Source organism: Pipra filicauda, unplaced genomic scaffold (genome assembly GCF_003945595.2).
Source record: "Pipra filicauda isolate LSUMZ 115617 unplaced genomic scaffold, ASM394559v2 scaffold80_size11013439_pilon, whole genome shotgun sequence".
Taxonomy (NCBI): domain Eukaryota; kingdom Metazoa; phylum Chordata; class Aves; order Passeriformes; family Pipridae; genus Pipra; species Pipra filicauda.
The window spans coordinates 10,718,162-10,744,074 of record NW_024104987.1 but is presented as its reverse complement, the minus strand read 5'-3'; the positions used below and the strand labels follow the sequence as shown (position 1 = coordinate 10,744,074).

The window sequence follows — 25,913 nt, the reverse complement described above, 5'->3', positions numbered from 1 at the left end:
ATTTCCTCTGGAGCAGCTGGCTATTCCACCAGTGTGGGAAGGGGTTAGCAGTGCCAGCACTCTGCTCTGCAGGGCAGCTCTGCCCTGGCACCAGTGGTGGCATTTCCCAGAGCCACCAGATGCAGAGTGAGTGACAGGGACACGCTCTGGCACAGAACATGACTGCACAGAAAGGCACTGTCAGCTGCAGATCCCTTGGGATGCTCTCACCTGGAGACCTGCAACCTCCCCTCCCAGGCACTGTGCCACGAGGACAACCCAGTGCCAGCACTGACCAGTGTGCAGTGGTGACCTGCTGGTTTGTTAACCCCAGGATTAGCACCTGGCAGGCCGAGCACCCCTGGGTGTCATTAAACCCAAATTAGAGCATTGTTTGTGCACATCCAGTTTCCAGCCACCTGATCCAAGAGAAGATGCCAAGAGCTTCCTGGTCCCCTTTCTCAGCTCCTGGCACAGAAGCAGGTCACATCCATGAGTGACTGGAAGCTCCTCTGGTCCTACACAACTGATGAGGCCCAGCACAGCCCAGATTCCATACTGCCTTTCTGCTCCTACTCAGCCCATCTCCCACCTCCTTGTGCTCTCCTGCATGTCCACCACGAGGTGCTTCTCATCTGTTCTTTAATCACCCTTCCCAAGCCCAGGAAAAACCAAAAACCACAAGACCCTACAGCCTGCAGGCCCTGCAAGTCCAGCTCCTCCTCCTGGGAGAACTGGGGGGTGGGATACAGGAGGGGGAGAGGTGGGGTCCAAGGGAGGATGTGGTGCACCCAGACCTCCTGCCAAGTGCCAAGTGCCACACAGAGAAGATATTTGGTGTTCCACAACCCCCCTGTAAACGGTGCCATTGAGGCTTGGTGAGGACAGAAGGCTCCTCTTTTGTTACCACTGAACAAAGATGTCTAAAGAGTTCAGGGCCCTGAGCAGGAAGGGGTATTAACCCAGGGAGGCAGTTTCTTGCCTTTCCAAAGATTTTCAGCCTGGCCCAAAAGTGAAATGTTAAGAGCCAGAAATGGCAGGGTTGGGTACAGGAGCTGCTCTGTTCTCCTGCAACACCAGGGAAGTCCAAAGTCCAGCCTGACTTTTTAGGATCTGGTTTCTGTTCCACCCTGCTGTGACACAGCCCGAGCCATCTCTCTAAAAAAGGTCCCAGGTGGGGAAATACCTATGAACCAAGCTTCCAACAGACATTTATTGGTTTGGGTTGAAATCAATGCACATGAAACAGCATCTCTCCCGTGTGCTGGGCACCTTTGCCATCACTTATAACAGAGGCCAGCACGCCCAGGCCAGCAGCCTGTCCCCTTCCCCATGAGCAGCCACTCAAACACAGCCCATAAACAAAGAGCAGAACAGGCCAGGACCTTTCCCATCCTCCCTGCCTGCCCAGCACTGCTCCACAGCCAAAGTCTGGGTCTGGGGGCCCTGCGGGGTGCAGGTAAGGATGAAGTAGGGGGGCAAGTTCTCAATCAAGGGCTCTTCCTTGCGTCTGGCTCCCTCTCAGCCCAGCCAAACACACTGGCTGAGTTACTCATCCAGCCCAGTAAGACCCTGGGAAGGCAAGGACAGTGAGAGGAGCCTTCTGGGTCTTGAGCCTTTGGTCTGTGTGGATCAAAGCAAACTCACATATCGTGACTGCAGAGTGACCAAGCAAAGCACCCACTGGACAGTTTCTGGAAGGGCAGGGAGGGAGTGGCCCAACCTGTCCCATCAGCTCCTGTATTGGGTGCTACAGATGATGGACAGCTCTGACAACAGCCCCAGGGGTGAACTGCACCTCACTCCACTGCACAGGGTGGGCAGAGCAGAGGGGAGCTCTCTGTGACTTAATTTGCCCCTGTGATCTACAGGTGCTCCCACCAGTCCACACTGAAGCCTCCCCCAAGCAAGGGGAGCACCAGAAGGTGGCAGGTGATGGTTGTAGGGGGCTGTAGGGCATTACCAACAAGCAGTACAAAGTAGGCAAGCTTCAAACAGAGAGAACTGAGGTAAACTCAGAGGTGACATGAACCAAAGCAGGGTCAAGTTTGCTGGATTCACGTTTGCAGGTGTCATGTTGGCCCATTTGGGCCTTGCACCCTGGTCTGTGAGTGGGCAGAGGGACTGGTTTAGTTTGTGGACTTCTCTGGCTGCTGGTAGGATCCATGTCTTGGGATGGAGGAGGTTGCTCAGGAAGGATAAGGGAGTGGAAACCCCTTTGCAAAGGTTAGAGAACAGATTTCACATACTGGGTTCTCTGGCAGTGCTGATGTATGAGGGAAGACTGAGAGAACTGGGTTGTTCAGCCTGGAAAAGAGAAGGTTTCAGGATGACCTAATTGTGGCCTTCCAGGACCTGAAAGAGCTAAAAGAAAGATGGAGAGACACTATTTATAAAAGCATGGAGTGACAGGGCAAGGGGCAATGGGTTCAAACTGACAGAGAATAGGGTTGGATTAGATATTAGGAAGAAATTCTTGGCTGTGAGGGTGGGGAGGCCCTGGCACAGGTTGCCCAGAGAAGCTGTGGCTGCCCCCATCCCTGGAAGTGTCCAAGGCCAGGTTGGATAGGGCTTGGAGCAACCTGGGCTGGTGGAAGATGTCCCTGCTCATGGCAGGGGGTGGAAAGAGATAACCTTTAAGGTCCCTTCCAACCCAAACCAGTCTGTGACTCAATGAGGAACTTGGACCTGCTTATGGCACTGCACTAGGAAGGATCCCACCTGCATTGTGCTTTGTAAGGGTGAATGTGCTGTCAGGTGCTATGGGAAAAGCCACAGGGTTGTGACCAACTCCCTGGCATGGTGACCAGTGACCCAGGCAGGAACACCATCTCATGACCCTGCAGCAAACTGAGCAGGGCTGAGCTGGGGGAGTCAGCATTTTGGCTGGAGGACAAGGCAGCAAGAGCTCCTGGGCAGCCACCCAAAGGGAAGGCCACCCCAGGCCACCCAGTGAAGCCACAGCAGCTACAGGGCAGAAGGGCAGGGTGGGAGGGGTGAGAGGCCTGCACACCAGGGAGAAGGAAAGCTCCTGTCCTACTGCCATGGGCACCAGCAGCTCTGGCTGTGCCACCTCAGCACAGGTGGATGCTCAGAAGGGACAAGGGGCTGAGCACTGGGTGACATCAGGGTGCCCTGAGTCTTTTGCACAGGACTGTGTCCAGCTCATGGTGCCAAGCCCAGAGGCACTGGCTGGGGCACTGGAGGGCAGGACTGAACACCCTCCTGGCACTGAGAGCATCTCACCTGCTGTCTCCACCTTCCCCTGCCATGCCTCCAGTCTCCTGCTGGGTTTTCCTTTCCTTCTGCATGTTGCCCTGTTCTGAATTTTGCTCCTGTTGTTCTCAGCTCCTCCTTTTTCTTGGAGCTGAGCACTGAATCCAGTGAGGTGAGGTGGGGAAAGCAACTCATCTGCCCGTAGTTGCACACGCCCGGTCTGTGCTCTGGTGGTAACTCCACGGGGAGCATCCCTGCACTCTGAAGGCTCCAGGAACTGCCCTGCACCTTTGCTTGGTTCTACCCAAAGCCACAGAGAACCTTGCAACAAAACCAAGGCAAACACAATGAAACCCAAACCAGAGACATTCCCCACCAAGAGTCCTCAGGAATCATCCCACAGACACTCAAAGGTTGTACAAGGCTAAGGATGAGACAATCATCTGTGGGCACAGCATGTCTTGGATGGTGGAGCACAGTGTTCTCCAAACATGTGCTTTTTTTAACCCTGTGTCCAGGGGAAGGACTGCACCGGTCCCTTGGTCGTGGCCTCTGCTGCTGCCGCCGCTGCACACGCCTTCCAAGCTGAGCTCGGGTGGGATGTGGTGTTTGTTGATGCCATGGAGACGTGGTACCACTGATGTGGTCACTAAACTTGCACCAGCCTGCTTGGGAAGCCCCTCTGGTGGTGGTGCTGCCATGGGAAGCATGGACAATGACAGGAGATGGAATCTCTTGGAGGAGAGCAGGTCGTGGACTCTGGCTGGAGACCTGGGGAGGAAAGGCAAGAGATGGGAAACCATGAGTTGCAACCATGGGATTCCCTTGGTGCCTCCCTTCTGCAATGGCCAGAGAGCCAACCCTGCCTTATAGAGCCCCTAATGCCAGCGAGAGGAACTGTTGGCTCTCAAGCCAGTGGCCACAGTGGAAGTCTCCAGTGATATTCAGGATGAGATGTATCCTCCCACAGAGGCTACAACCCACTGGACCTCCATTACCATCATCTTCCTCTCACACAGTCCCACGTGGGGTCAGTCTCAGTGCTCAGCTCTGGCCCTGTTCACACCCTCTGGGTGCAGCCCAGGTGTGGAGGAAGGTGGGAGCTCAGTGGGTGGATGGTTTCACCTCCTTGCCAGCTGCCCCGTGCTGAGCTGTAAGGTCTGCACTCAGATTTGTGGTGCTGGAGCACAGGATTTCACTTCTGCTGGAGTAAAGCACATCCTTACAGACATAACTTCATCTCAGCAGTGACTTGGTCGCCTGTGTCCTCAGCACACTCTGGCCGGAGTGAGCTCAGCTCATCAGGTCACCTGAGCTCCCCACCAAGCTGTTCAGGCCTTGCTTGACTTGTCTGCACCCCACAAACACCAATTTTGGCAGCACGTGCTGTGGAGCAGAGTCACACACAGGCATCAGAGCAGGGAGAAAGCTCAAGCCGGGCAGGGCTGGGGATCCAACCTGGCCACTTCAGCCTCCTCTGGGATGAGCTGGGAAGTCCATGCCAGGCTGCACTGGTAAGGAGCACCTCTCTATGAGTCTGCCACTCCCTGAGACTTCTACAGAGTGACCACTTTTAGAATGAGTTATGTCCTGAACCTCTGGCAAATGCACAGGGGCTGCCTGGTTGCCCCTCGCCAGCCAGAGGACAGTCCTGTGTCACGGGCACAGCCTGGCCCTGGGTGATCCCTGTTTCCAAAACACTGGCACATCTCTGTGCAGCTGAGCCAGGAAGGCCCAGCACAAGGAAGCCCCTCTTGCCCAGCCCAGCTTCCAGGATGTGCACACTCACCATGGTCATGTCCTGTGCCCAGGAGCTGGGACTGGCTACATGATGGAGCAGGTGAAGCCACAGCACTCCTTGAGCAGGGTGAGGCCTGTCTTGGTCATGTACGGTGCCGAGGTTTGCTGTCCCCTGGAAGTCATCTTCTTCTCTTTGACAGGAGCTGTGGAAAGAGGAATTGGGCCCTGCCTGGTGACCAGGGCACAGGCCCATGGCTGATTCTTAGAGCTCCTCTCAAGGCTCAGTTGTTGACCCTCCTCAGACCCAGCTGGGCACGAGCTCCTGCACCCAGGAGGCACAGTGCCATGTGTGCTTCCTGCGTGTCCACAGGGGTCCTGGGCTGGAAATGCCTCCCACTGCACTGGGAAGGTGATGGAGGCACAGGGAAAAGGGCGACCTGCCCTCAGAGGCTGTGGTGTCCATCCAGGATGTGACCTTAGGTAGTGGTGAGATGGGATGTAAAGAGCTGGTTGGAAAGGGTCAGATGAAGCCCATCAGCTATGAAAGGACACCTACCCATCCCCATTCTCACAGGACATGGTGGCTGGGAAATGCCAGGAGGGAAATGGAAGCACAACATCTGTACCAATTTGGTCTCCAGGTAAGCCAGCCCCAGGCTGAGCAATGAAATCTTGGATACAGGGTGCTTAGGAGAGGGGAGAAACTTCCAGGGAGGTTCAATTCAAGGAATGAAACTCATCAACCACCTACTTGCTTTCTGGAGGTAGCTTTTGGAGAGCTTACTTTGCAGGAACTCTGCCATTTCCTTGTCTTCTTCCCTTTCCCTGTGACAAAGAACTTGGTTACCATTCAGGAAAGGAACAGGAGCATCTGGGAAGGCAGGATGCAGATCAGAGGACAGACTGCACTGTCCCCGGTGCAAGGAATAAGTTGCACTGAGCTACCTGAGCCTCTCAAATTCCACGTCATCCACCAAGAAATCCCGTGTTTCCACCAGCTTGTGTATCTGCTGGACCAGCTCCTCTTCCCTCTGCTTCTCCTCGTTGGACTTCTCATTCTCTGCAGCACAGAGAACACATTTAACACACCAACAGGGCCCATCCCACCCCTGTCAACTCAGGAGCAGGTATGAGAGTGGGGGTAAAAGCCAAGGCAAAGGAAGCAGCTGGATCCAGGCACAGGCTGCTAAATAAGCAACAACCTCATCCCAAGCCACCCTGGCTGGAAGGAGACACGTCTGCTGTCATCAAACTTCTAAGTTTTAGCTTCTCCCCAAAACTTTCACAGGGCTGAGCACTGCAAGATGCATCTCTGAGCTCTGCAGAGCAGAGACAGGGCCCCTCAGGACGTGTTTAACGCCCATTTCCCAAGCCAGCACATCCAACCAGCCCCAGCTTGGCCCTGAGCTGGGCACAGGTCCAGAGATCTCAGAGTCAGGTCCTTCATGTGGCTGAGAAACCTGCTGGGGATTCAGGTGTGCAGGGAATTATCAGCACTGGGCAGATGCCCCGGGAACACTTCACACCTCCATTTATGTCACACACAGAGACATGAAAAACAATTCACCGGCTTTGTGGCCTTACTCCCTTGTTGAACATGCTCCTGGTGATCTCATCCTCTACATCTAACCTTCCAAAACACTGTCAGTGCCATTCCCACCCCAGCAACAATGATGGCCCCAAGTTTCTGCCAGGCTATTTTGAATCCATTGGCTTTGGTTGTCACCTGAACCCCCCAAAAGACCCACCTTGGGTGGGACCTACTCGTGCCACAGATCTTTGGGCAGAGAGTTAGTGAAGGCCTGGAAAACTCTCACATCACTATGAAATCCTGCCCTATTTGAATTTACAGAATCACAGAACAGTTAGGGTTGGAAGGGACCTCTGGAGGTCATCTAGTCCAACCCCTTATTTAGTTTGTAGCTGCATTTTAAAAGCCCAGCACGATGTTTCCGACTCATCAGAAGCTGCAATTGCTGTAAGCATCCCCAGTGAACAGAACCACACCTGACATGGATCTGGCCTTACATTTTCACTTGCTATAGGAGAGATGGATTGAACGAACAGGTTTAGCTCCCTATTGGTACACAGTGGTCAGTGGGATATGTGAGGATTGGAGCCATAGGGATAAGGAGTGGGAAATATCAATGGAGAGATCCCCAGCTGGGAACTCTGACTGTTTGTGCTGCAGCTATTTAATACCAAGCCTGAATTCAGCAGCCCAGCCCAGAATGGATCAATCTCCAGTCTTCCTTCAGCTAAATAAAAATACAGAGAAATTCACAGTATGGAGCGAGCCCTGTTGGCTGGGTCTCAGCAGTGACCTAAACAGAGCATTGATTAGTGGTTTGAAGTCTGCTGTGGATCAGTGGAGGTGCTGCTGCAGGGCTCTGGGAAGGAGGAACCCCTCAGAAACATCCCCAGCAAACAAAGGGTTTTCCTGTCACTGTGCTTTTGTGCACGGAATGAGCTTCCCAGCAGAGAAAGCTTCTCTGGGCTGGGGGCTGGGCCACCCCTGCTGGTCTTCCACCAGGAAGAGTTAATGCACAGTCACCTGGCCCTGGGCACTGTCTCTGTGCAGCTCCCACCTGCCTGGTGGGAACAGGAACACTTCCAAGTGGGTGCCACACAAATGGGAAACATCAGGCTGTGCACAGCATCTGGAGTTAATCAACAACCTGCAATCCCGAGGTGGGGCATGTCAGAGTTAACCTCCCACTGCACAAACACTGCACCTTTCTTCCAAACTTGCTGATGTCAGAGCCCACCATGACCACCACCCTCTCTGAATTACTGAAGGCACCTTGGCCTGGCGAGATTTCAAGCCCCAGGTCTGAATTCAACAGCCCAGCCCAGAATGGATCCAGTTTTCCTTCAGCTAAATAAAAATACAGAGACATTCACAGTATGGAGTGAGCCCTGTTGGCCTGGTGAGATTTCAAGCCCCAGGTCTGGCTGGGCTCTGAGTAAGCTCTGACGTGTGCAAATCTTTATCGGAACCGAGGACTGCTGTGACGCTCTCTCCAGAGCAGTGATGTGCAGGATTTTTCCAGCACGGTCTGATCTGAGTCAAGTAAGAAAGAAGACAAAAAGAGCATCCCTGATGCGAGCAGAATTTCTGCTTTCAGCTGAATCTGGGAGTGCTAAAAAGACATGAAATGAAAGACCGAAGCAGATGAAGGAAAGTCAGACACATTTCTCCAGCATCAGAAAAGGCCAATTTATCTCTGGTCCTGAGCCATGGTTTAGGTAAAGTCTTAGTTTAGGTGTTTGAATTAAAAGTCTACATGAGATTTGGGTCTGTTTTGCAAGCAGGTCCCATTTTTATGGCAGGATGCTCCCTTTCCTGTCTGAACTCCCTCTGGGTACAGGCAGGTTGTATTAAACTAATCAGGACCCGCATATTAAGCAGCATTTGGGCTCCAACTACGTGCTGAAGATTCACAAGCACACACAGCACAGCCCCACTGTGGCTTCAGACAGAGCCAGGATTTGCTGCCACTCTTGGCTTTGAGGTGACCTCGGGTACAGAACTGATGAGCTGAGGTGGTGCTTGGGGAAACAGGTCCAAATCCTCATGCTTGGGTGGGTACAAATAAGCAGGGATATGTCTCCCATCTGCCTCTGACAGCAGTCCTTGCTGAGGGCTGAGTGTGTCCCAGGAGGAGGCAGAGCCTTATGAGCAGGGATGGACACGGCCTGTGGGGAAGCCTTTCCTGCTCAGTCTCATTCCAACCTGGAGCTGTTTGGTGAGTGCTTTGATTTGAATACTGAGAGAGATCCTTTAGAGAAATGAGGTTTGGCCTCTCCTGGGCTGTGAAGGGACAAGGGTGGCTGTAGCTGTGACAGGACATGGAGGGTCACTGGTCATGGTAAGGGAGGTGACAAAGCAGCACTTCCTCCCAGCTGAAGTTTTCACACATATTGTCCTGGCCTGTTTGCCTCTTTTCAACATCCTGAGTGGTGAATCCACCTAAATCAGGGACATCACCAAGTCCCTTTGGCATGGCATCCCCCTAGCACCCATCCCACCCTGGCTGCAAGCAGGAACCCTTCCCTGGCAGCTGCTGCCCTCTGCCCCACCACTGACACACGTTCTGACATGGCCACAGCAAGAATTCACTCCTTTTCACACACTTAAGGCCTTTGAAGGCATCTCTCCTTCTTTTAACTCCAAAGGGGTCCCCCCATGGTGTGGTCAGACAATGTCCCCTGCTTGTCCTCTTGACTCATTTGGGATCCTCCCTGGTGCACTGTGTTGGGATTCACTCCCTCAGCTCCCCTTCTCCTCTACCAGACCTCAAATGACTTATTTCTCTGCTTTTCAGTTTTCTCTGCCCTTTATCCCAAGCCTGGACAAGGACTCCCTGGAAGTACTCCCACGGAGAATCTCAGGAGACACTCAGGGAGCCCCATTTGTGGATGCAGCAGCGTCTCTGGGAGCATCCTGGGGTGGGAGCTCCCAAAGAGCTTCTTGTATTTCATGGAACCTTTCTGCTGACTTCAGCAGGGTGCAGTTCTCTGAAGCTCCACAAAACCTTACCTGGCAGGGCTATGAGTTTTTGAAGCTCCTTTTTCAGCCGGCTGATTTCTTTACAAAGCTGAATGTCATCCATCCTGCAGGGACACAAATGAAACCACTCAGGGGAGAAGACTGGGAAAGGAAAGGTTCAAAACCCCCAGAGCAACACCCAACCAATGCTGGAAGGCAATGCATTCAGTGCCCGTGGTGGGGAGCATGGATTTACCAGCCTTCCCATGGGAAATGGGAGCCCACTTCACCCCAGAGCCACATGGGTTGGGTTGCTGGTTGTTGGCAAAGCAAAAGTTTCACTGCCCTAACGACAGTGAAGCCTTATTAAAACCTGGCACACCCACCAGGCAATAGCAGCTGTGTCTCTCCTTCTTCCAAAAAAATAATCCCCAAAAGGTAGAATCCAATAAAAAAATGGATGCCATATAAGAGGATCTGACCTTTTCATCCTGCCTTCCTGCAGAATTAAAAGAAGTTCAAAATATAACAGAGGGGGGAAATGTGCAAACTTTGCAGGTGTCTGCTGAGAAACAAGGTCATTTCAACAGGAGAAAAGGAGCCTGCTGAAGCCAAAGGCAATGGAAACATCTCTGGCTCAAACCCCACGACAGCAGCAAGGTGCTGATCAGGGTGGGCCCAACTCAAACATCAGCTGCTGGAGCCAAGCAGGGACACGTGGCCCTGCCTGAGCTGAGGCAGTTTGGATGTCTCAGGAGCACCACAGACACTCAGCCCCTTCCATGAGAACCAGCTCAAGTGCTGCTTGTGGCTTACTGGGGCTGGCAGAGGAACAAACTGATTTATTTTCAAAACTCTCATGCCTGTGCCCTTGGTAAAGCCAAGTGTCTCTGGGAAACCTGTGCCAGGGCCTCACAGCCCTCACAGGGAAAAATTCCTTCCTAACATCCCATCTAACCCTGACCTCTGACAGTTTGAAGCTGTTCCCCCTTGTCCTGTCACTCCAGGACCTCGGAAATAGTCTCTCTCCATCTTTCCTGTTGCTCCTTCAGGTCCTGGAAGGCCACAATCAGGTCACCCCAAAGCTTCTCCTCTCCAGGCTGAACAATCCCAACTCTCCCAGCCTTTCCTCCCAGCAGAGCTGCCCCATCCCTCTGATCCTCTTGGTGCCTCCTCTGGACTCTCTCCAGCAGCTCCATGTCCTCCCTGTGCTGTTCCCCAGAGCAGGATCTGTGTCTGCAGATAATCCATGACTGATGAGCTGGTGCCCCCCTGCCCAGCTGTGCCGCCGGTTCCTTTGGAAGTGGGAGTTCCTAAAAGCCTTGTCTGCATCTCCAACAGTCCTGCTGGTCCTTCCACTGAGTCACACTGTCCACCCTTCTGGGATGAGTCATATTTACCAGAGCTGCCTGAAGATGCAGCTTTGTCAGCTGAGCTGAGGACACCAAAAAATGGAAGGGAAAATAAACAATCTCACAGAGAGGAACCCTGTGAGATGTTGCTGTGGGAGGGGATCAGCTCAGGTGAAGGAGAGGGCTCCCTCTTGGCTCTGTCACACTTTTGCTCCAGCTGACAGAGTTTTCCCTGGTCTGCATTCCACACTGAACGGGTCCAGCAGTGCCAGTGCTCGGGAGCTGCACGTGGAGAGCAGGGAGGGCTGTTTGTCCTCTCCTCGGGTCCTGTGGTGGCTGAGCCCTGAACTTGGACAAAGAGAACCAGCTCTGCATGGGACACAGGGATAGCAGGCTGATTGCTGGTGATAGGCTTATTGAAACGAAAAATTAAAATGAAATTAAACAGTCAAATGAGAGCTGAAATATTATTACGTTTAAATTGGAAATTAATTCTGGGAAAACCGATAGTGAGAATAATAAATGGGCAATAATAAAAACTCTCATTTCAGTAAAACTTGGGAGGGATTGCAGGGAGAAGCACCCAGAAAGCTGCTGCTAGAGCTGGGATTGCTTCTACCAACAGTTTTCACACCTATTGCAGCACCAGCCAGAGCCAGGGTACCCCTGCCTGGTCCCAGGGAGCAGGTCAGGGCACTGAGGAGGGTGGGTGCAGAGCTGAATCTCCCACAGGCATTTCAGACCTTTCCTTTTGCCCTATAAAAGGAGAAATTTTGGGAGCTTCTTTGTTTTCCAGAGCACAGACACCTCAGAAGTGCTGGAACATTTTAGTTTGACATTTCCAACAAGGAGAAAACACTGATTGCTATCGACTGACCTGTTTGGCAGCACACCCTGGGAAATGTCCACCTCCCCAGGGCCTACAGTCCAACCACCCTGAACATCACACTTTTTCCCCACTGGGGAAGAAAAGAAGCCCTTGCAGCCCCAGTTCCCCATCCTTTTAAACCTTGTCCTGCAGAACACAGGGGTCTGGGATCTCCCTTCTCCAGCCCTCAGCCTTCCCTGCCCCACAGATCCACACTCCTCCTCACTCCTGCACCTCACAGAGCTGATGCTCGAGTTCCCACAGCACTCCCAAAACACCCAGACACACAATCCCAGCACTTCCAAACTCCCAAGGGATCACTTTTGCAGCCATGCCCACCCCAGCATGTGGTTTCTGCAGGTGATCTCCCTTCGTTTTCCAAGTGCAAGGCAAAGAGCAAAACAAACAAAGGGACAAGAAAGAACAAGATCTGTGAGCTTTGACAGCACCGGAGAGAATCAGGCACCAGTTGCCATGGGAGGCATTGAAAAACTACACTCTTTATGAATTCCAAAAATCCTTTTCAACGTGTTCAGGGGGAACTGTGCCTCAAAGAGGCCACTGTTCCAAATCAGCCACAGTCCAGCTCACAGCTTCCCCACACACTGGATTTACACAGGCATTTCCAGGCTTTGGTGACCCCTGCAGTGCAGGTACCACTGAGGAACCAGACACATCAAAAAAACCCCAGCACATCAAGTGCTATAGCCCAGGAAATATGATCTTTGCCATTACCAGTACAAAAATTCCAGGTTTCTATTGGCCTGGCAGCATGGGATCTGAAGACTGGGCTGACTACAGCAATTCAGTGGTATTAAAAAGCTTAATCAACACAAACTTGATAGTTTTGATGAGTCCTTTTCCTTTCAAACCATAAAATCCCCTGGTATACCCAGGAAAAATGTTCTTTAACTCTCCTGTACCTTTATGTTGCAGTTGGTTTAGTGCTGCTGCAACACAGTGGGTATTTGATTGCCTTAAATCTGAAAGGCCTAGAGATTTTTTTACCCACAAACTGCTTTGATTATTGAAGTGAACCATGGAGAAAACCCTTCCCTCCTCACTGGGCTGCAAAGGCTGTGCTGAGAGTGGAGATGCAGGATGCAGGGTGGAGATGCAGGATCCAGGGTGGCACCAGGCACTGATGCTGGTCCAATCCTGGTGTGTCCCAGTGATCCCAGGGGCCAGGGGATGGAGGAGGAAAGGGGAAGTTGGGAGGATGTGCAATCCTTCAGTGTGGAAAGATAAACTGTGTTCATGTGGCTGTTCAGCAGCTGCAGATCTTCATGCTGAGGCAAAGTCACATCTCCAAAGAGCAGCAACAAACCACCAGCCTCAGGTCCCTTCCCAATCCCAGCCCAAGAGCCTCACACTGAGGAAGAGTATGGACCCACTGGGAACATGGGGTGCTGGTGGTTGAGTATGGAAACATTTGTGTGGCTAAATCCAAGTGATACACTCTGTTTGCACAGAGTCAGGCTGTATCAGACCTTCACAGCATCAGTGGCAGCTTTATAACCCATTAAAGCCCCTCCTGAGGGCGAGGCCAGAGCAGTGGGAGAGGCTGAGCTTCCCGGTGGAAAACAAGGTGGAAAGCAACCTGAGCTCTGCCCACCCCTGGGGATGATCTGCTTGACTGGGCAGGAGAAGATGCTGGGATTCCCCTGGGAATGGGGCACAGTGCCAGGGCAGGGCAGGTACTCACATGTACCGCAGCTCCGACTCCCTCCTCACCAGGATCTCCCTGATCCTCTCGATTTTGAAGAGCTCTCCTTCGATGTCGTCGATGGTGGTGGTGGAGTCGGCCATGGAAACGATCTCATCCTCTGCCAATGGAACAGGAGCCGTGTCAGTCAGCAGGAGATGCCAGGTGGGTGCTGAGGCCAACAGGGACCACGGGGGGTTGGAGCCTCCGAAACCAGCATCACCTCACCTGCTTCGTGCTGGCCTTGCACACCCCGCTCACACCAGTGCTGTGCCCGGCTCTGTGCTGCTGAGAGACCCCCACATTTCCAGAGTTTCCCCCTCTCTGGACAGCAGGAGGCCAAGGGAGGTAAAAACTGCTGGAAGGAAGGACAGGAATGCCTCTTTTTCCAGAACCATGTGAGCTTCACCCACCTCAGCACAGAGCCATGAGCCTGTGTGTGCACCCTTCTCCAGCGTGTGTCAGGAACAAATTCTGGACTCACACAGCACAGAGCTAAGGAATCATGGACATGAAAGTCCTTCAGCTGCTCCCCCTCCATCACAGGCTGGTTGAAGTCCCCCCATGCTCCCCAGTTCACCAGGGGAAGAGCCCTCATGGCACCCAGCAGGCCAGTTCAGCTTCCTCGACCTCTGGAGTGCTGAGCCATCACCTCTGTAACCCACTTGGGGAAACTGAGGCAGGGAAAGGGGATGTCCCTTCCTGAGGGCAAGAGGTAAGAATTCACAGCAAAATGCAGACAAGAAGGGGCTGTAACTTGTGTTTTAGAAGGATGGACAGGATGAAAGCCCAGCAACCCCCATCCATGGCCCTGACCACCAGCTCTGCCTCTCCCTGCCAATGACTTACACCCAGATGTTCCACTGTTTGCACAAGGTTGTCCCCCAGGCTTACACGTGGATGCTGTGTGGATTCACACAGTGCCTGTGGATCCCACAGTGACTCCCAGACCATTTCATGGGAATGTCTCCCAGGCCAGCTGCCACCTCCCAGCCTGGTCTGGCTCTCAGAGACACGACACTGAGCTTGTTATCAGTGACAGGCAGCAGCACATTCATCACACACAGGTTAATCTGGCTCTCCTGGGATGTGCTACAGCAAAGCCAGACTGTGAGAAAACATCCAAAATAACTCATGTATCTTTCTTTGAATCTTCACAGGGTCTTCCTGCAGCCCTGGGACTTTCCCCATGCAGGGAAAGGGGAAAGCACAGCCATGAAGCACCAGCTCTGGGAACAGCATTTTCCAGGCAGGTGATGTTTGGTGTGGTCTGGGCATTCCAAACAGGACCCAGGCCAGTGCTAAGGGTTATAGGGTAGCCAGGGACCAGCATTAAGGCACAAAACCAAACACTTCAGTCACTGGTCCTCTACCCATCATGTAAAACTACTTGGGAAATTACTCCCATAGTGAGGCATATTTCCAAGGCTGCCAGCAGGGAAGGTTTACTGGGAAAATATGACTGTTTTGGGTCAGTGTGACTGGTTTGTAGAACAATTTTCTCCTGTTTCTGTCTTAAAAACTCATGAGGATTTCTTGGAGATTATGTCCCTTTTCCCCTAGACACAAAGGTCATGTTCAGCTTATGTCAGTGTGGGAATCCTCCATCACTCCCTGTCCTAAACCATCAGGACACTCTCAGGAGCCAGCACTTGCTCAGGACAGAAGGATGAATCCCTGGGCTGGACAGAGTGTGGGATTGGATGCACTGCTCTCCATCAGCTCTTGCTCAAAGGCTCTGCTACAAATGAGCACAAACCCCCTCCCTTTGCCTTGTTTCCATGGGCCTGATGTGGGTTGCTAAGGGACCGGCCTGTGGTTGCTACAGGATCAGGATGTGGTTGCTAGGGGACCAGAGTGCGGTTGCCAGGGGACCAGGATGCAGAAGTCCCTCGTCCCAAGCATCCTGATGCTCTGCCACCCCAGAGCTCCTCTCACCTGGGATATTTGGCTGCACCTGCCCCCGGCACTGCACCAGGGACAGGTGACAGATGCTGGCAGGTGACCCACGCGAAGGTGCAGATGGCACAGCTGCCACGTGCCTGTAGGCAGCCACTCCCTGGGCTTGTACTCCAGCCCAGCTCTAGACCTGTCACAGAAAAGCTGCATTTCTCTGTGTCACTTCTGTGACCAGGCTGAGATGACAGGGCTGCTGGTTGTACAGATGTGCCAGTAAACACAGGTATGAGCTCACTGCAGCCTCCACTAGCCAAGGACAAAGCCAACCAGCCCCAGGAGCATGGGGATGGCTCTGGGGGAGAGAGGACTGTCACTTCTGGCCTGTCTGGGTGGGTGAATAACCCAGAACATCTTTGATCACTGCTGGCAGAATCATTGGGCTGAGATTATCAGCCAGCTGTTCCCCAGGGGGTGAGTGAGGGTTTGAAACAGCTGTCAGCATCTCTTCTTCTCCCTTCTCATCCCAGAATCTCATTAGCAGAACCATCCCAGACCTGGAAAGGTGAATCCTTGCCTGTGGACGTGAAGGGAGGAGGTGACCTGGCTGGGATGGGGGAGGTGGCAGTGCTGGGTACAAAGGAGATGGCAGTGCTGGGTTGGAAGGAGGTGCTGGACAAGGAGGAGGTGGCAGGGCTGGGATGGCAGGAGGTGGCAGGGCTGGGATGGCAGGAGGTGGCAGGGCTGGGATGGCAGGAGGTGGCAGTGCCGAATTGGCAGGAGGTGGCAGTGCTGGGTTGGCAGGAGGTGGCAGTGCTGGGTTGGAAGGAGGTGCTGGACAAGGAGGAGGTGGCAGGGCTGGGATGGCAGGAGGTGGCAAGGCTGGGATGGCAGGAGGTGGCAGGGCTGGGTTGGCAGGAGGTGGCAGGCTGGGTTGGCTGGGTTGGTAGGAGGTGGCAGGGCTGGGTTGCTTTCCCCTGTCCGCAGCAGGAGCCTGGGATGTAATTCCAGTCCATAGGCACTGCCCACAAGAGCAAAAAAGCTCCTCACTCTGCTCTGGGTGGTTTTCCCATCAGAGCCAGGGAACATGGTGTGGCTGGGACCACCCTGCTCTCACACACTCCCCCAAAGTCCCCTTTCTGTTGGACACTTCCCAGCAGCCTCCTGTTGCAGGCCCAGAGTGTCCTGTGCAATGGGGGCAGTGGGCAGGTTGGCACAGCACAGCAGAGCAGGGGCTGCAGGACTCGAGCTGGAAGCTCTCAGCCCTCAGCTGTGCCTTCAGGTGCTGTGGTTGGGTCATGGCACTCTGCATCCCTCAGGCATTCCAGGGAACTGCTCACCAAAGCAGTAAGTCTTGGATGAGAAGTCCTGGGACTACTGTCATGTGCCTGGAGTTGCTCAATCCAGGGCAGAAGCAGAGGGAGGGCAGTGCCAGGAGAACGTTCCTGCAAAATGAAGCCCACGAACCCAGGGAGGGAGCACCTGGACAAGGGGACACGGAGCTACACCTCTACACCTCTGCATCATAACCACCCACCAAAACCATCCATGAGAAAACAGTAAATCCATACAGGTGACTGACAGGCAGCTGACAGGATGGGAAGATAAATCTGTTGGTGTAGATTCCTTCCATCTGCCCAGGACCACAGGTCATCATGCCAAGATCTGAATATCTGAGAGAGGACAGAGGATGGAGCACAGAACAGAGGGGGAGAGGCTGAGAGAGGAAGGCTGAGGGCTGTTCAGACACTGGAAAAGGGATCAGAGAGGTTGTGGCATTTCCATCTTTGGTCCAAGATAACTCCTGGACAAGGCTATGAGCAACGTGATCTACCAAGTCTGCTCTGAGCAACAGGTTGAACTCAGTATCTCCAGAGGTCTCCTCCAATCCAATTTCCTCTGATTCCATGTAATGAGATTGATGACAATTGATTTTTGATGGACATGATTGGAATATGCATGAATCTTCCCTGCTGGCTCAGGACATGTTTTCTCCAGGCAGACAAGGAGTGATGGTGAGTTCCTGAACCTCAGCACTGCAGGCTGGAAGGTCACAGCTGTTCTGACAAAGGGCCCTGTGTCCCCACAGACCTGTGCAAAGGCAGCAACACATCCAGCAGTTGCAAAGGTACAGACCCTGGGAGCTCCTGTGGGATTAAATTCCAGGCAGCTGGTGAAAAGATCTCACTGGAGATGGTTTTGCCAAACCTGGGAATGGGTTTCTTACACCAGGTTTCTTCTCCTGCCCAAGGTAGGATGTTTATTAAAGCTGTGATCAAGCTCACAGTCCGAGTCTCCCTTTGGGGATGGCCCCATGTGTGGCCCAGGGGTCCCTTTGGTCCCACAGCTGCACACACAGTAGCACAGCCACACACAGAAATCAACCCCACACTGCCCGAGCTGAAAGACTCCCCAGCTGGCACTATTTCAACCTGGCAAGCCAAGGAGGGGGAAAAAGCTTTGATTGAAACTCAGAGATGCTCTAATCATCACACACGGCCGGGGGGGTGGCTCCATTAATGAGCAGTATAATAGCCAGAGACTTCCACTCCATATGGCTTTGGTGAAAACATTTAGACAGGCAGCAGCGAGCCTGAGATGAGTCACAGCAACAACCAGCGCAGGGTTGAGTTTCAAGCAATCTGCTTCATGATTAAAGTTGGATGATGGATTGACAGTCCCCTGTAGAGGGGTCAGAGCTCTTCACAGGGGCTCCATCCCCAGAACTCTGTAACTCAGCCCTGTGATTTCCTCTGCTCCTGAAAGCAGCATGGGCAGGGGGCATTCAGCCTCTCAAAATCAGCCCTTACTGCACAAACCTGACAATGGGAGTGATGATGACGCAGGGCCCAGCTCTGGGCAGCCTTGTCAGAGGGGGTGCTCTGCCCACCACCACCCTGCCTGCCAGGATGGACATGAGCCTCCAGGTCTGCCAATGTATGGCCCAGCACACCAGTCCTGAGGACAAGACCATGCTCAGATAGGAGAGGCCACAGCTGCTGGCAGCCTGCAAACCATTGCACTGCTTCCCTGCCAGCATTCCCTCTAGTAAACCAGGGAGAAATGTGCTGCCCCGGCCCATTGCAGCCGGGGGGGGGGGTTGTCTGGCTGTGTTTGTGCAGCCCCTGGCACAGCCAGCACCAGTGGGGCCATGTTAGACATAAAAAGGACCAGAATTCACAGGTGAGGTACCTTGTGAGGACTTATGGGGGTATCACTAAGGTGTAGCCCCTGTGCAACACCCCACTGCTGTAGGTAACTCTCCAGGGTCACCTCCCAAGCACAAGCAGGGCAAGAGGCTGTTTGTGCTCAGGGTTTCACAGGTTTGGCCTGATGTTTCCTGGTTGGGAGCAAACAGCAGGGCAGCATTCAAACAGCAGACACTGACTGTTGCCATGTTCTCACCCATCACAAGGGTCCCTGGGAGCTGGGAGTTCACAGAACTGCACTGAACCAGCAAATACTGCAGCCACCACAGCCCTGCTTACAGGCACCCGAGGAGGGGGGTGCCCGGGCCATACCCAGCACCCTGAGTCCAGCACCACCAGTCCCAGGACCACCCTGATGGCACCCAGCTGCTGGGAGCAGAGGATCCAAGTGATGGAAGTGCTCCTATTCCCCAAGGATCTATGTTTCTAATAGACTGTGAAGGTTTGGGGAGGATACTGTGCTGAAAAGCAAAAAGGAGAAGGACTAAAACTTCAAACAGACCACCGAGGAGCTGAGCAGCTTCACAGGCACCACACACACACCCCTGCCAAGCAGTACCGAGCAGGAATTTGCTCCATCCCTCCTTCCCTGCCTTTCCAGCTGCCTGTCTCCGGCCCTTTGGGTACAAGGGGCTAAGGAGTAGCAGAAAGGAATAGGGAAGGGGAGAGGTCGCAGAGACGTCATAGCAGAGGGATTGCAGGCGCATCTCCTCCTCGCAGCCCAGCACTTCGACCCTTCCTGCCACCGCAAGGTCGGGGACTCTGCACAGGGCAATCCCCTTGGTTGGCATCCCCCCTCTTCTCACCCCGTGTCGTACTGGAGGAACAGGTCAGAGAGGGGGGAAAGCGGTGAAGGACAGGGCGGGCACCCCAGTCTCCCTGTCACAGCGTTCCCAGCACAGCGGCTCAGTGTCTGCCCGGGCAGCAGCAGCGGGATGGCGGGATGCGACCCTCCTCCTCCGCCCGGTGCGTGCCCTCCAGCCACCCCTCCACCCAGTCCCTTCTCTCCGTCCTTTCTCTCCCCTAGACACCCCTTCCCTCCCTCCATTCCCGCTTCCGTCCATCTCTCCCATTCATCCATTCATCCATCCATTCATCCATCCATCCCTCCCTCCCTCTCTTCCGTCCATCCTTCTCCTCCCGCCCCACTCCCGAGGTGCCGGGAGCGGTCTGGGGAGCACCTGCGGGGCTCCTTTTGGTGGGTGAAGCCGCCGGTTCCCCGCCAGCTCTCAGGGCTCGGGTGTCGGGAGGGTCCCGGAGCCGCCGGGGGATTTGTGGGGGGGAAGTTCGGCTCTGGCCGTGCCCTGCCCGTCCCGGTCCCGCCGCGCTCACCTGGCCCCGCGGGCGGCCACCGGGTGGACTCCATGGATCCGTACCGGGGAGGGGTCCGGCTCCCCTCCATCCGCAGCCCAGCCCGCTGTGCCTCCTTCGGGGCGGGGGCTCCGGCCGCTCCCCCCGCTCCGCTCCGGCCGCTCCCACCGCTCCGCTCCCGCTGATCCCACCGCTCCGCTCCAGCCGCTCCCACCGCTCCGCTCCCGCTGATCCCACCGCTCCGCTCCCGCTGATCCCACCGCTCCCCTCCGCCGGGGCGGGGGCTCCCCCCGCTCCCACCGCTCCGCTCCCCCCGATCCCACCGCTCCCCTCCGCCGAGGCGGGGGCTCCCCCCGATCCCACCGCTCCGCTCCCCCGATCCCACCGCTCCCCTCCGCCGGGGCGGGGGCTCCCCCCGATCCCACCGCTCCGCTCCCCCCGATCCCACCGCTCCGCTCCGCCGGGGCGGGGGCTCCGCTCTCTGCCGGCAGCCCCCGCGCCCCCGCCCGCTCCCCGCAGCCTCACCCGGGAGATCCCCCGGGGCTCGTCCCCACCCCAAACCCAGACCCACCCAAAAACCGCAGCATGAGCAGCACGGGCAGTACCAGCGGCCCCGCGGGTGGGGGCCCGGGGGGCGGCCGGGGGCACTCCCCTCGTCCCGGGCACTGAAGGTGATCAGGCTCTGCAGAGCAGTGTGGGACTCGGGGGTGCTGAGGATGAGGCTTTTCCTATGGAAAAGCCCAACGGCAAGTGTTTGAAGAACGTTCCAAGGTACGTGTTGGTCTGGAATCCTAAGGCTGGCTGGGAGCACGCTGACAACACCCACCTCAGCGAGGGTCTTGGTGATCTTCTCTCTCCAGCCGGGATCTCCTGTGGGACACAGCAGTGCCCAGTCCCGCTGGCCTGAAGGCTCATCCCTGCAAACTGGTGCAGAGAAGGTGGGGATGGGGAGTGGATGTAAACCCTTCTGCTCGCAGGGTTTTGTGATCAGCAGAAGCCCTTCCTGTGCTGAGGATTCACACCCATGGACACAAACCTCACCACCACTTTCCCCAAAATACACAGCCCTCTGCTAGGACACGTTTCTCTGCTAGGATGTGCCTGTAGGTGACACTGATGTCCCCATGGTGCAGGAGCAGAGGTCTTGCATGGCTTGGTCAAGAGCACAGGTCCAAGGCAAGGGGGAGGCTGGGCTCAGGGACACCCCACCCTGGGGAGGGGGCACAGGGTCAGTTTGGGAAGTGCCACACAAAGTCACGGGGCTGGAGAGCAGCAGTGGAAGCAGCAGTGGAGAGGTGAGGGCCAGGGGAGCAGCTGTGGGGTTCTGTCCTCTCACTCTGTCCCCTGCTCAGCTGGCAGCCAAACTGCTGCAAGTCCATAGTTAATGCAATAAAATAAGCCATGGGTGAGCAAAACAGGCACAGCAACACAAGGGAGGGGTCTGGGGGAGCAGCCCCTGCACAGAACACCAGCAGCATCCTCACCTCCAACTGCTCCCTCCCCACTGAAATGGGCTGCTGAGCTCACCCGTATGAAATGTCCCTATGGAATGGGCATAAATCCGAGCAAAATCTTGGAATTCCCATCTCCAAAAGCCAGACAGGAGCTCCTGACTTTTGATCCAGTTCAGTGGTTTAAACCAGAATGTGTGCAAGAGACATGGTGCCTTATTCTTTAACTGTGGCATACAAACAGAACAAGAATTAAGTCTGTGTGTAAAAACAGGGGAAAATACACAGGATATGGGAGCTGCTGCTCTGAGTTACAAATACAGCAGCAGCCAGTGAACTGTGGGCAGCCACAGGAGTACCTTGCTCCAGAAATCCTTTGAAAACACAGGATCACCTCGTGGACAGGAACAGCACAAAGCCACAAGGCCACCAAGGTGGGCTGTGACAGACCCCAGAGCTGAAATGGTGATCCTTGAAAAACAGAGTTTCTGTATTCAAATGAATTGTTTTGCAATGCCCTGAGTTTGCAAGGCAGCTGCACTGTGATTTCAGCTCCCGGGCTCCCAGCTGGACACGAAAGGCCAGCTGAGGGACACAGCCACTCTGGGATTGATTGGTTTGGTTGTTTTAATGTGAAGTGTAAGGATAGTCATAAAGTGGCTGTTCCTCAGCTGATTAAGTGATGAGCATCCTCCATCACTAGAACTTCGAACTCGGGTCTGAAGTGACTCACCTCGTTTTGGTTGCTCCCCAGAGCACAGAAAATGAACCTGTAAATATTTTAATCGGTTCTTCAGTTGCATATTCTGCAGGATGACTTTCACCATGAGCAGCCAGATCTGCCGTGGGCTCAACTTGAATTGGACACATTGGATACAGTCACTCATATTCTCAATAAAAGCACGGGCGTAACTCAAACAGTCCAGAGTCACACACAGAGTTATGATCCAATTAACACATGCCAGTTCTTCTGCTGCATGGAATGGAACCATGATGTGCAAATCCATTTGGCAGAGGTAAGTGCAAATCAGGTGCAACCACACGGTCCAGGAGCCGTCTGCTCCTCACCAACTGGGGTTCCTCCTTCACCCAGGCACGCTCTGTGTCCTTCAGTTCTGAGGCTCAGAAGTTTTAATGGGCCTTGAGGTGACTCACATTTGTGCAAATATTCCCTGTGTACAGTCCCTTCCGCAGAAATGAAGCCCCTACATGACAGAAAGCACACATATGTTATGGGGTTACAGAGCACCAGCCTGTATCAAGCAACAGTAACACAATCCCCCAGGCACTTGAAAGGGGCTGACAAACACACAGAGAATTAAAATGCACCTTGGAGAGCATTAGGATGGACACAGGCATTTGAAGTTCTCAACAGCAAGCAGCAGATACCACTCAGAACAAATTCTGAGTCTTCAAAAACAGTTCCAAGGTGACACTCATGGGTCCTTCGCTGCCAACTCAGGTGCATCTTGGTGACAGATTCCCTGAGAAAGCACTGTGGTCCCAAGGACCTGAATGTCTCTTCTTATGGAGGGATGTACAAGTCAGAATAACTAGTCCAGAGTATTTACTAACTTCATTTTCCTTGGCATTTGGCAAAAAATCAGGTTTGTGTTTCTTAATTCATGCTTTGAATTAAAGTTATTTCAGCACATGATTATGTTCCCTGGCTAAAAAACCCTTTTACTAACAACAAAACCCTGTGTTGACACAAACCTTCTGCTTTCAGTGTTGTAACTACCCCCATAGGTCTGACCTTCCAACCTGACTGGAGGCAGAAATGCTCTCAAATTTTCAGAACTAAAGTCATGTTACCAGCAACTTCCCTGTCTGCTGTACTGGGGAGGGTCACAAAAATTGTTCCTTGATTTCTTCAGGCAAGACTTCTCAATATACCAAAGGTGAAGCAAAGGTTAATTATAAAGGTGCCTCATACCCACCTCTACATTTGGGGTCACAATTTTATGGTCTCAACTGAAGGTAAAAAATGCCCTTGGCCAGAAAAGTCATTTACATGGCAGCAAAACCAGACAGAAACCACACAGAGCAAAATTTATCTGTTCCCTGAGAAATGTACAGTGTAAATTAGCAGAGACTCTCTTACATTGGCTCCCTCCTGATAAATAGAATCATAGAATCAGAGAATGGTTTGGGTTGGAAGGGACCTTAAAGCTCACCCTGTCCCACCTCCTGCCATGGGCAGGGACACCTTCCACCAGCCCAGGTTGCTCCAAGCCCCGTCCAACCTGGCCTTGGACACTCCCAGGGATGGGGCAGCCACAGCTTCTCTGGGCAACCTGTGCCAGGGCCTCCCCACCCTCACAGGGAAGAATCTCTTCCCAATATCCCATCTAACCCTGCTCTCTGTGAGTTTGAAGCCATTCCCCCTTGCCCAGTCACTCCAGGCCCCTGTAAATAGTCTCTCTCCATCTTTCTTGTAGCTCCTTCAGGTATTGGAAGGCCACAATTAGGTCACCCCAAAGCTTCTCTTCTCCAGGCTGAACAATCTCAATTCTCTCCCCTTTCCTCCCAGCAGAGCTGCTCCAGCCCTCTGATCCTCTTGGTGCCTCCTCTGGACTCGTTTCAGCAGCTCCATGTCCCTCCTGTGCTGGGACCCCAACTCTCAAAAACATCACTCTTCTTCTTTTGAAACTACAGCTAAATAGATTTACCTTACATGGACCACACCTACAATTTTGAGAAACAATTCATTACAAAGACACAAAAACCTCCCTGTGAACACATCTGGGCAGGTTTCACTACAGTCCACAAAGAACCACGCTGTGGTTGCTGGCTGAATCCCAGAAATCTTTGGAGAGCCCTGGAAAGGATCTTACCATGCTGATCAGATCCACTAGAAAAATTAACATTTATAGAGTTTTCCCTAATTTCCCATTCTGGGAGTACCACACTATTGCAGTCAATCACAGATGTGAGATGCACACAGAGAGGAGCTGAAGGAAACATTTGTAATATTCCATCATAAAATAAAGACAGAGTCTGTAATTTTAGTTCCCTTATAATTTGGGAACGAGTTGTTACAAAGCAGGATAAAGATTCAAGGAGTTCCTCAGCTCCTGGGTCCGTTGTATCCTGAAACCACCTGCACAGTAGGTGCAAGTTGTTTCAAGAGGTCTTGGTTATTTTTTGGGAGGTGGTGTCTCATCTAATAAAACTGATTTACTCAGCTCCTCTGAAACCTCTCACAAAGGACACATACACCGAGCTATGTCAAATTTAAAATCTAAGAGCTACAAAGACCATCATTGCATGGAACTCGTTCCTCAACACTAACTCCTCTTTGCTTCCTGAGCTCAGTTACATCTAATTGTGTTCAGAGAAGGACACAGCTCCACTTAGACCCTGGACAGACACCGAGGGGGGAAAAATTAGTATTTCTACAGATAAGCCTTTAAAATTTGCTCAAAGTAGGCAAAGAGTAAAGTCTTACATGATCTTATAATCCCTTTTATCTTTACATCTGCTGCTTAAGAATAAAAGCTTGAAATAGAAGTTTTTACATTAATTTTTTTTGCAAATAGTTGCAAAGTAATGCAAAAATAATCCCTGATGTGGTTGGAAACACATCAAGAGAACCTATTTTCCCTAAAAGCAGTTCGGTTCTCCTCCATTAAAATTTTACTCCCAACAGCATTTAATGCCTTGGCACATTCTTACTTCTGCAAGAACAATAAAGCCACGCTCAGAGCTCACACAGAATAATTTAAGTCCACCTCCTTCCTTACCCTTTTGGCTTGGAGGGTCTGTGACCATCAGAGAGGAAGAAATTGAGTCCTCAGTGCTGCAGAGCTCACACACAGAACTGGTTTATATAAACCTCAGTGGAAAATGATTTAATCAAACTGGTGGTTAAAGCAATTTCTTCAGTGAATGAGCCTCTGCCACATTCATTCCACAGTGGTTTGTAATTCAGGATGCATTTCAAACTGCATAAATATGATTCTCCCCTGAATCAGCATCAAATGTGTTTACTGGATCGATAATTTAAAAAAATAATCTTATTATCCAGTATTATTACACTGAAGTTCAGCCTTGGACCATACCTTAAATCCTGCCTGTTCACAGCAGCAGTGGTTGAGCACACCTACCCAAAAATGAGGTAAAATCCCAGGGGAGATTTTACTGCCAGGCAGCCACCACCCCTCTCCACAGGTGGATTGCACCAGCATCTGCCATTCCAAGGCTTCTCTTTGCAAAGCTGCAATTACAGCAGCGGATGTTGTGCTGAAGCAGACAAAAGGAGCACAGATCGCCCAGGTAATTGGCTTCAAACGAGGGCAGGCACTTCCAGTTAAAGAAGCAACTGCATTTTAAACCATTCCAGCTATTTCTGTTCCTCTCACAGAAGCATCGATGGCTCTGGGCTGTGCTGCTTGCAGGGATGTATCTGACTGCAGTCAGATGCTCTATTAACAACTTTTGTTCCTGAGGTATTATATGATAATAAGGCCAGGATAAATTCTTGACACTAAAATTGCTCTCAACTTGTGTTTGAATTCCTGGGAGAAGATAATATCTTAATAAAAAGTTCCAGCTGTTCTTGGCACGAGGACAATTCTATCTATAGAGCCATTCCAGCAGAGCATTCTGCATGGCACTGAGGATTTGTGCCAGGAAAAGAGAGAGATAATTACCCTGAAAGCATCTGATGTACAGATAATGTGGAATCGATG

At 52.9% G+C, this 25,913-nt stretch overlaps 1 protein-coding gene across 7 annotated transcripts; it reads right to left on the bottom strand.

Annotated features, from left to right (window-relative positions):
* Positions 1–3,543: 3,543 nt before the first annotated feature.
* On the bottom strand, positions 3,544–22,121 carry LOC113999096 (bMERB domain-containing protein 1-like). 7 transcript variants are annotated; one of them, XM_039390286.1, is made up of 8 exons: positions 19,017–19,157; positions 13,581–13,707; positions 13,353–13,473; positions 9,479–9,552; positions 5,881–5,995; positions 5,687–5,760; positions 4,985–5,138; positions 3,544–3,966 (listed from the first exon to the last, which is right to left on the bottom strand). In XM_039390286.1, the coding sequence occupies exons 1-7, from the start codon at positions 19,140–19,142 to the stop codon at positions 5,020–5,022; spliced, it is 756 nt and encodes a 251-aa protein (XP_039246220.1). In that variant the 5' UTR covers positions 19,143–19,157; the 3' UTR covers positions 3,544–3,966; positions 4,985–5,019. The 7 variants fall into 7 exon arrangements, with proteins under 7 accessions (XP_039246220.1, XP_027598086.2, XP_027598091.1 ...); XM_027742285.2 differs by lacking the exons at positions 13,581–13,707; positions 19,017–19,157 and adding an exon at positions 21,953–22,121; XM_027742290.2 differs by lacking the exons at positions 13,581–13,707; positions 19,017–19,157 and adding an exon at positions 20,595–20,690.
* Between the last annotated feature and the right edge of the window lie 3,792 nt (positions 22,122–25,913).

Coding starts and splice junctions, on each gene's coding strand:
- LOC113999096 (XM_039390284.1), bottom strand. CDS start 13,950: ATGAGGGCTCTTCCCCTGGTGAACTGGGGAGCATGGGGGGACTTCAAC. Junction 13,474..13,580: donor GCAAGGCCAGCACGAAGCAG/GTGAGGTGATGC, acceptor TTCCATTGGCAG/AGGATGAGATCGTTTCCATG. Junction 5,139..5,686: donor AAGCTACCTCCAGAAAGCAA/GTAGGTGGTTGA, acceptor CTCTTTCCACAG/CTCCTGTCAAAGAGAAGAAG.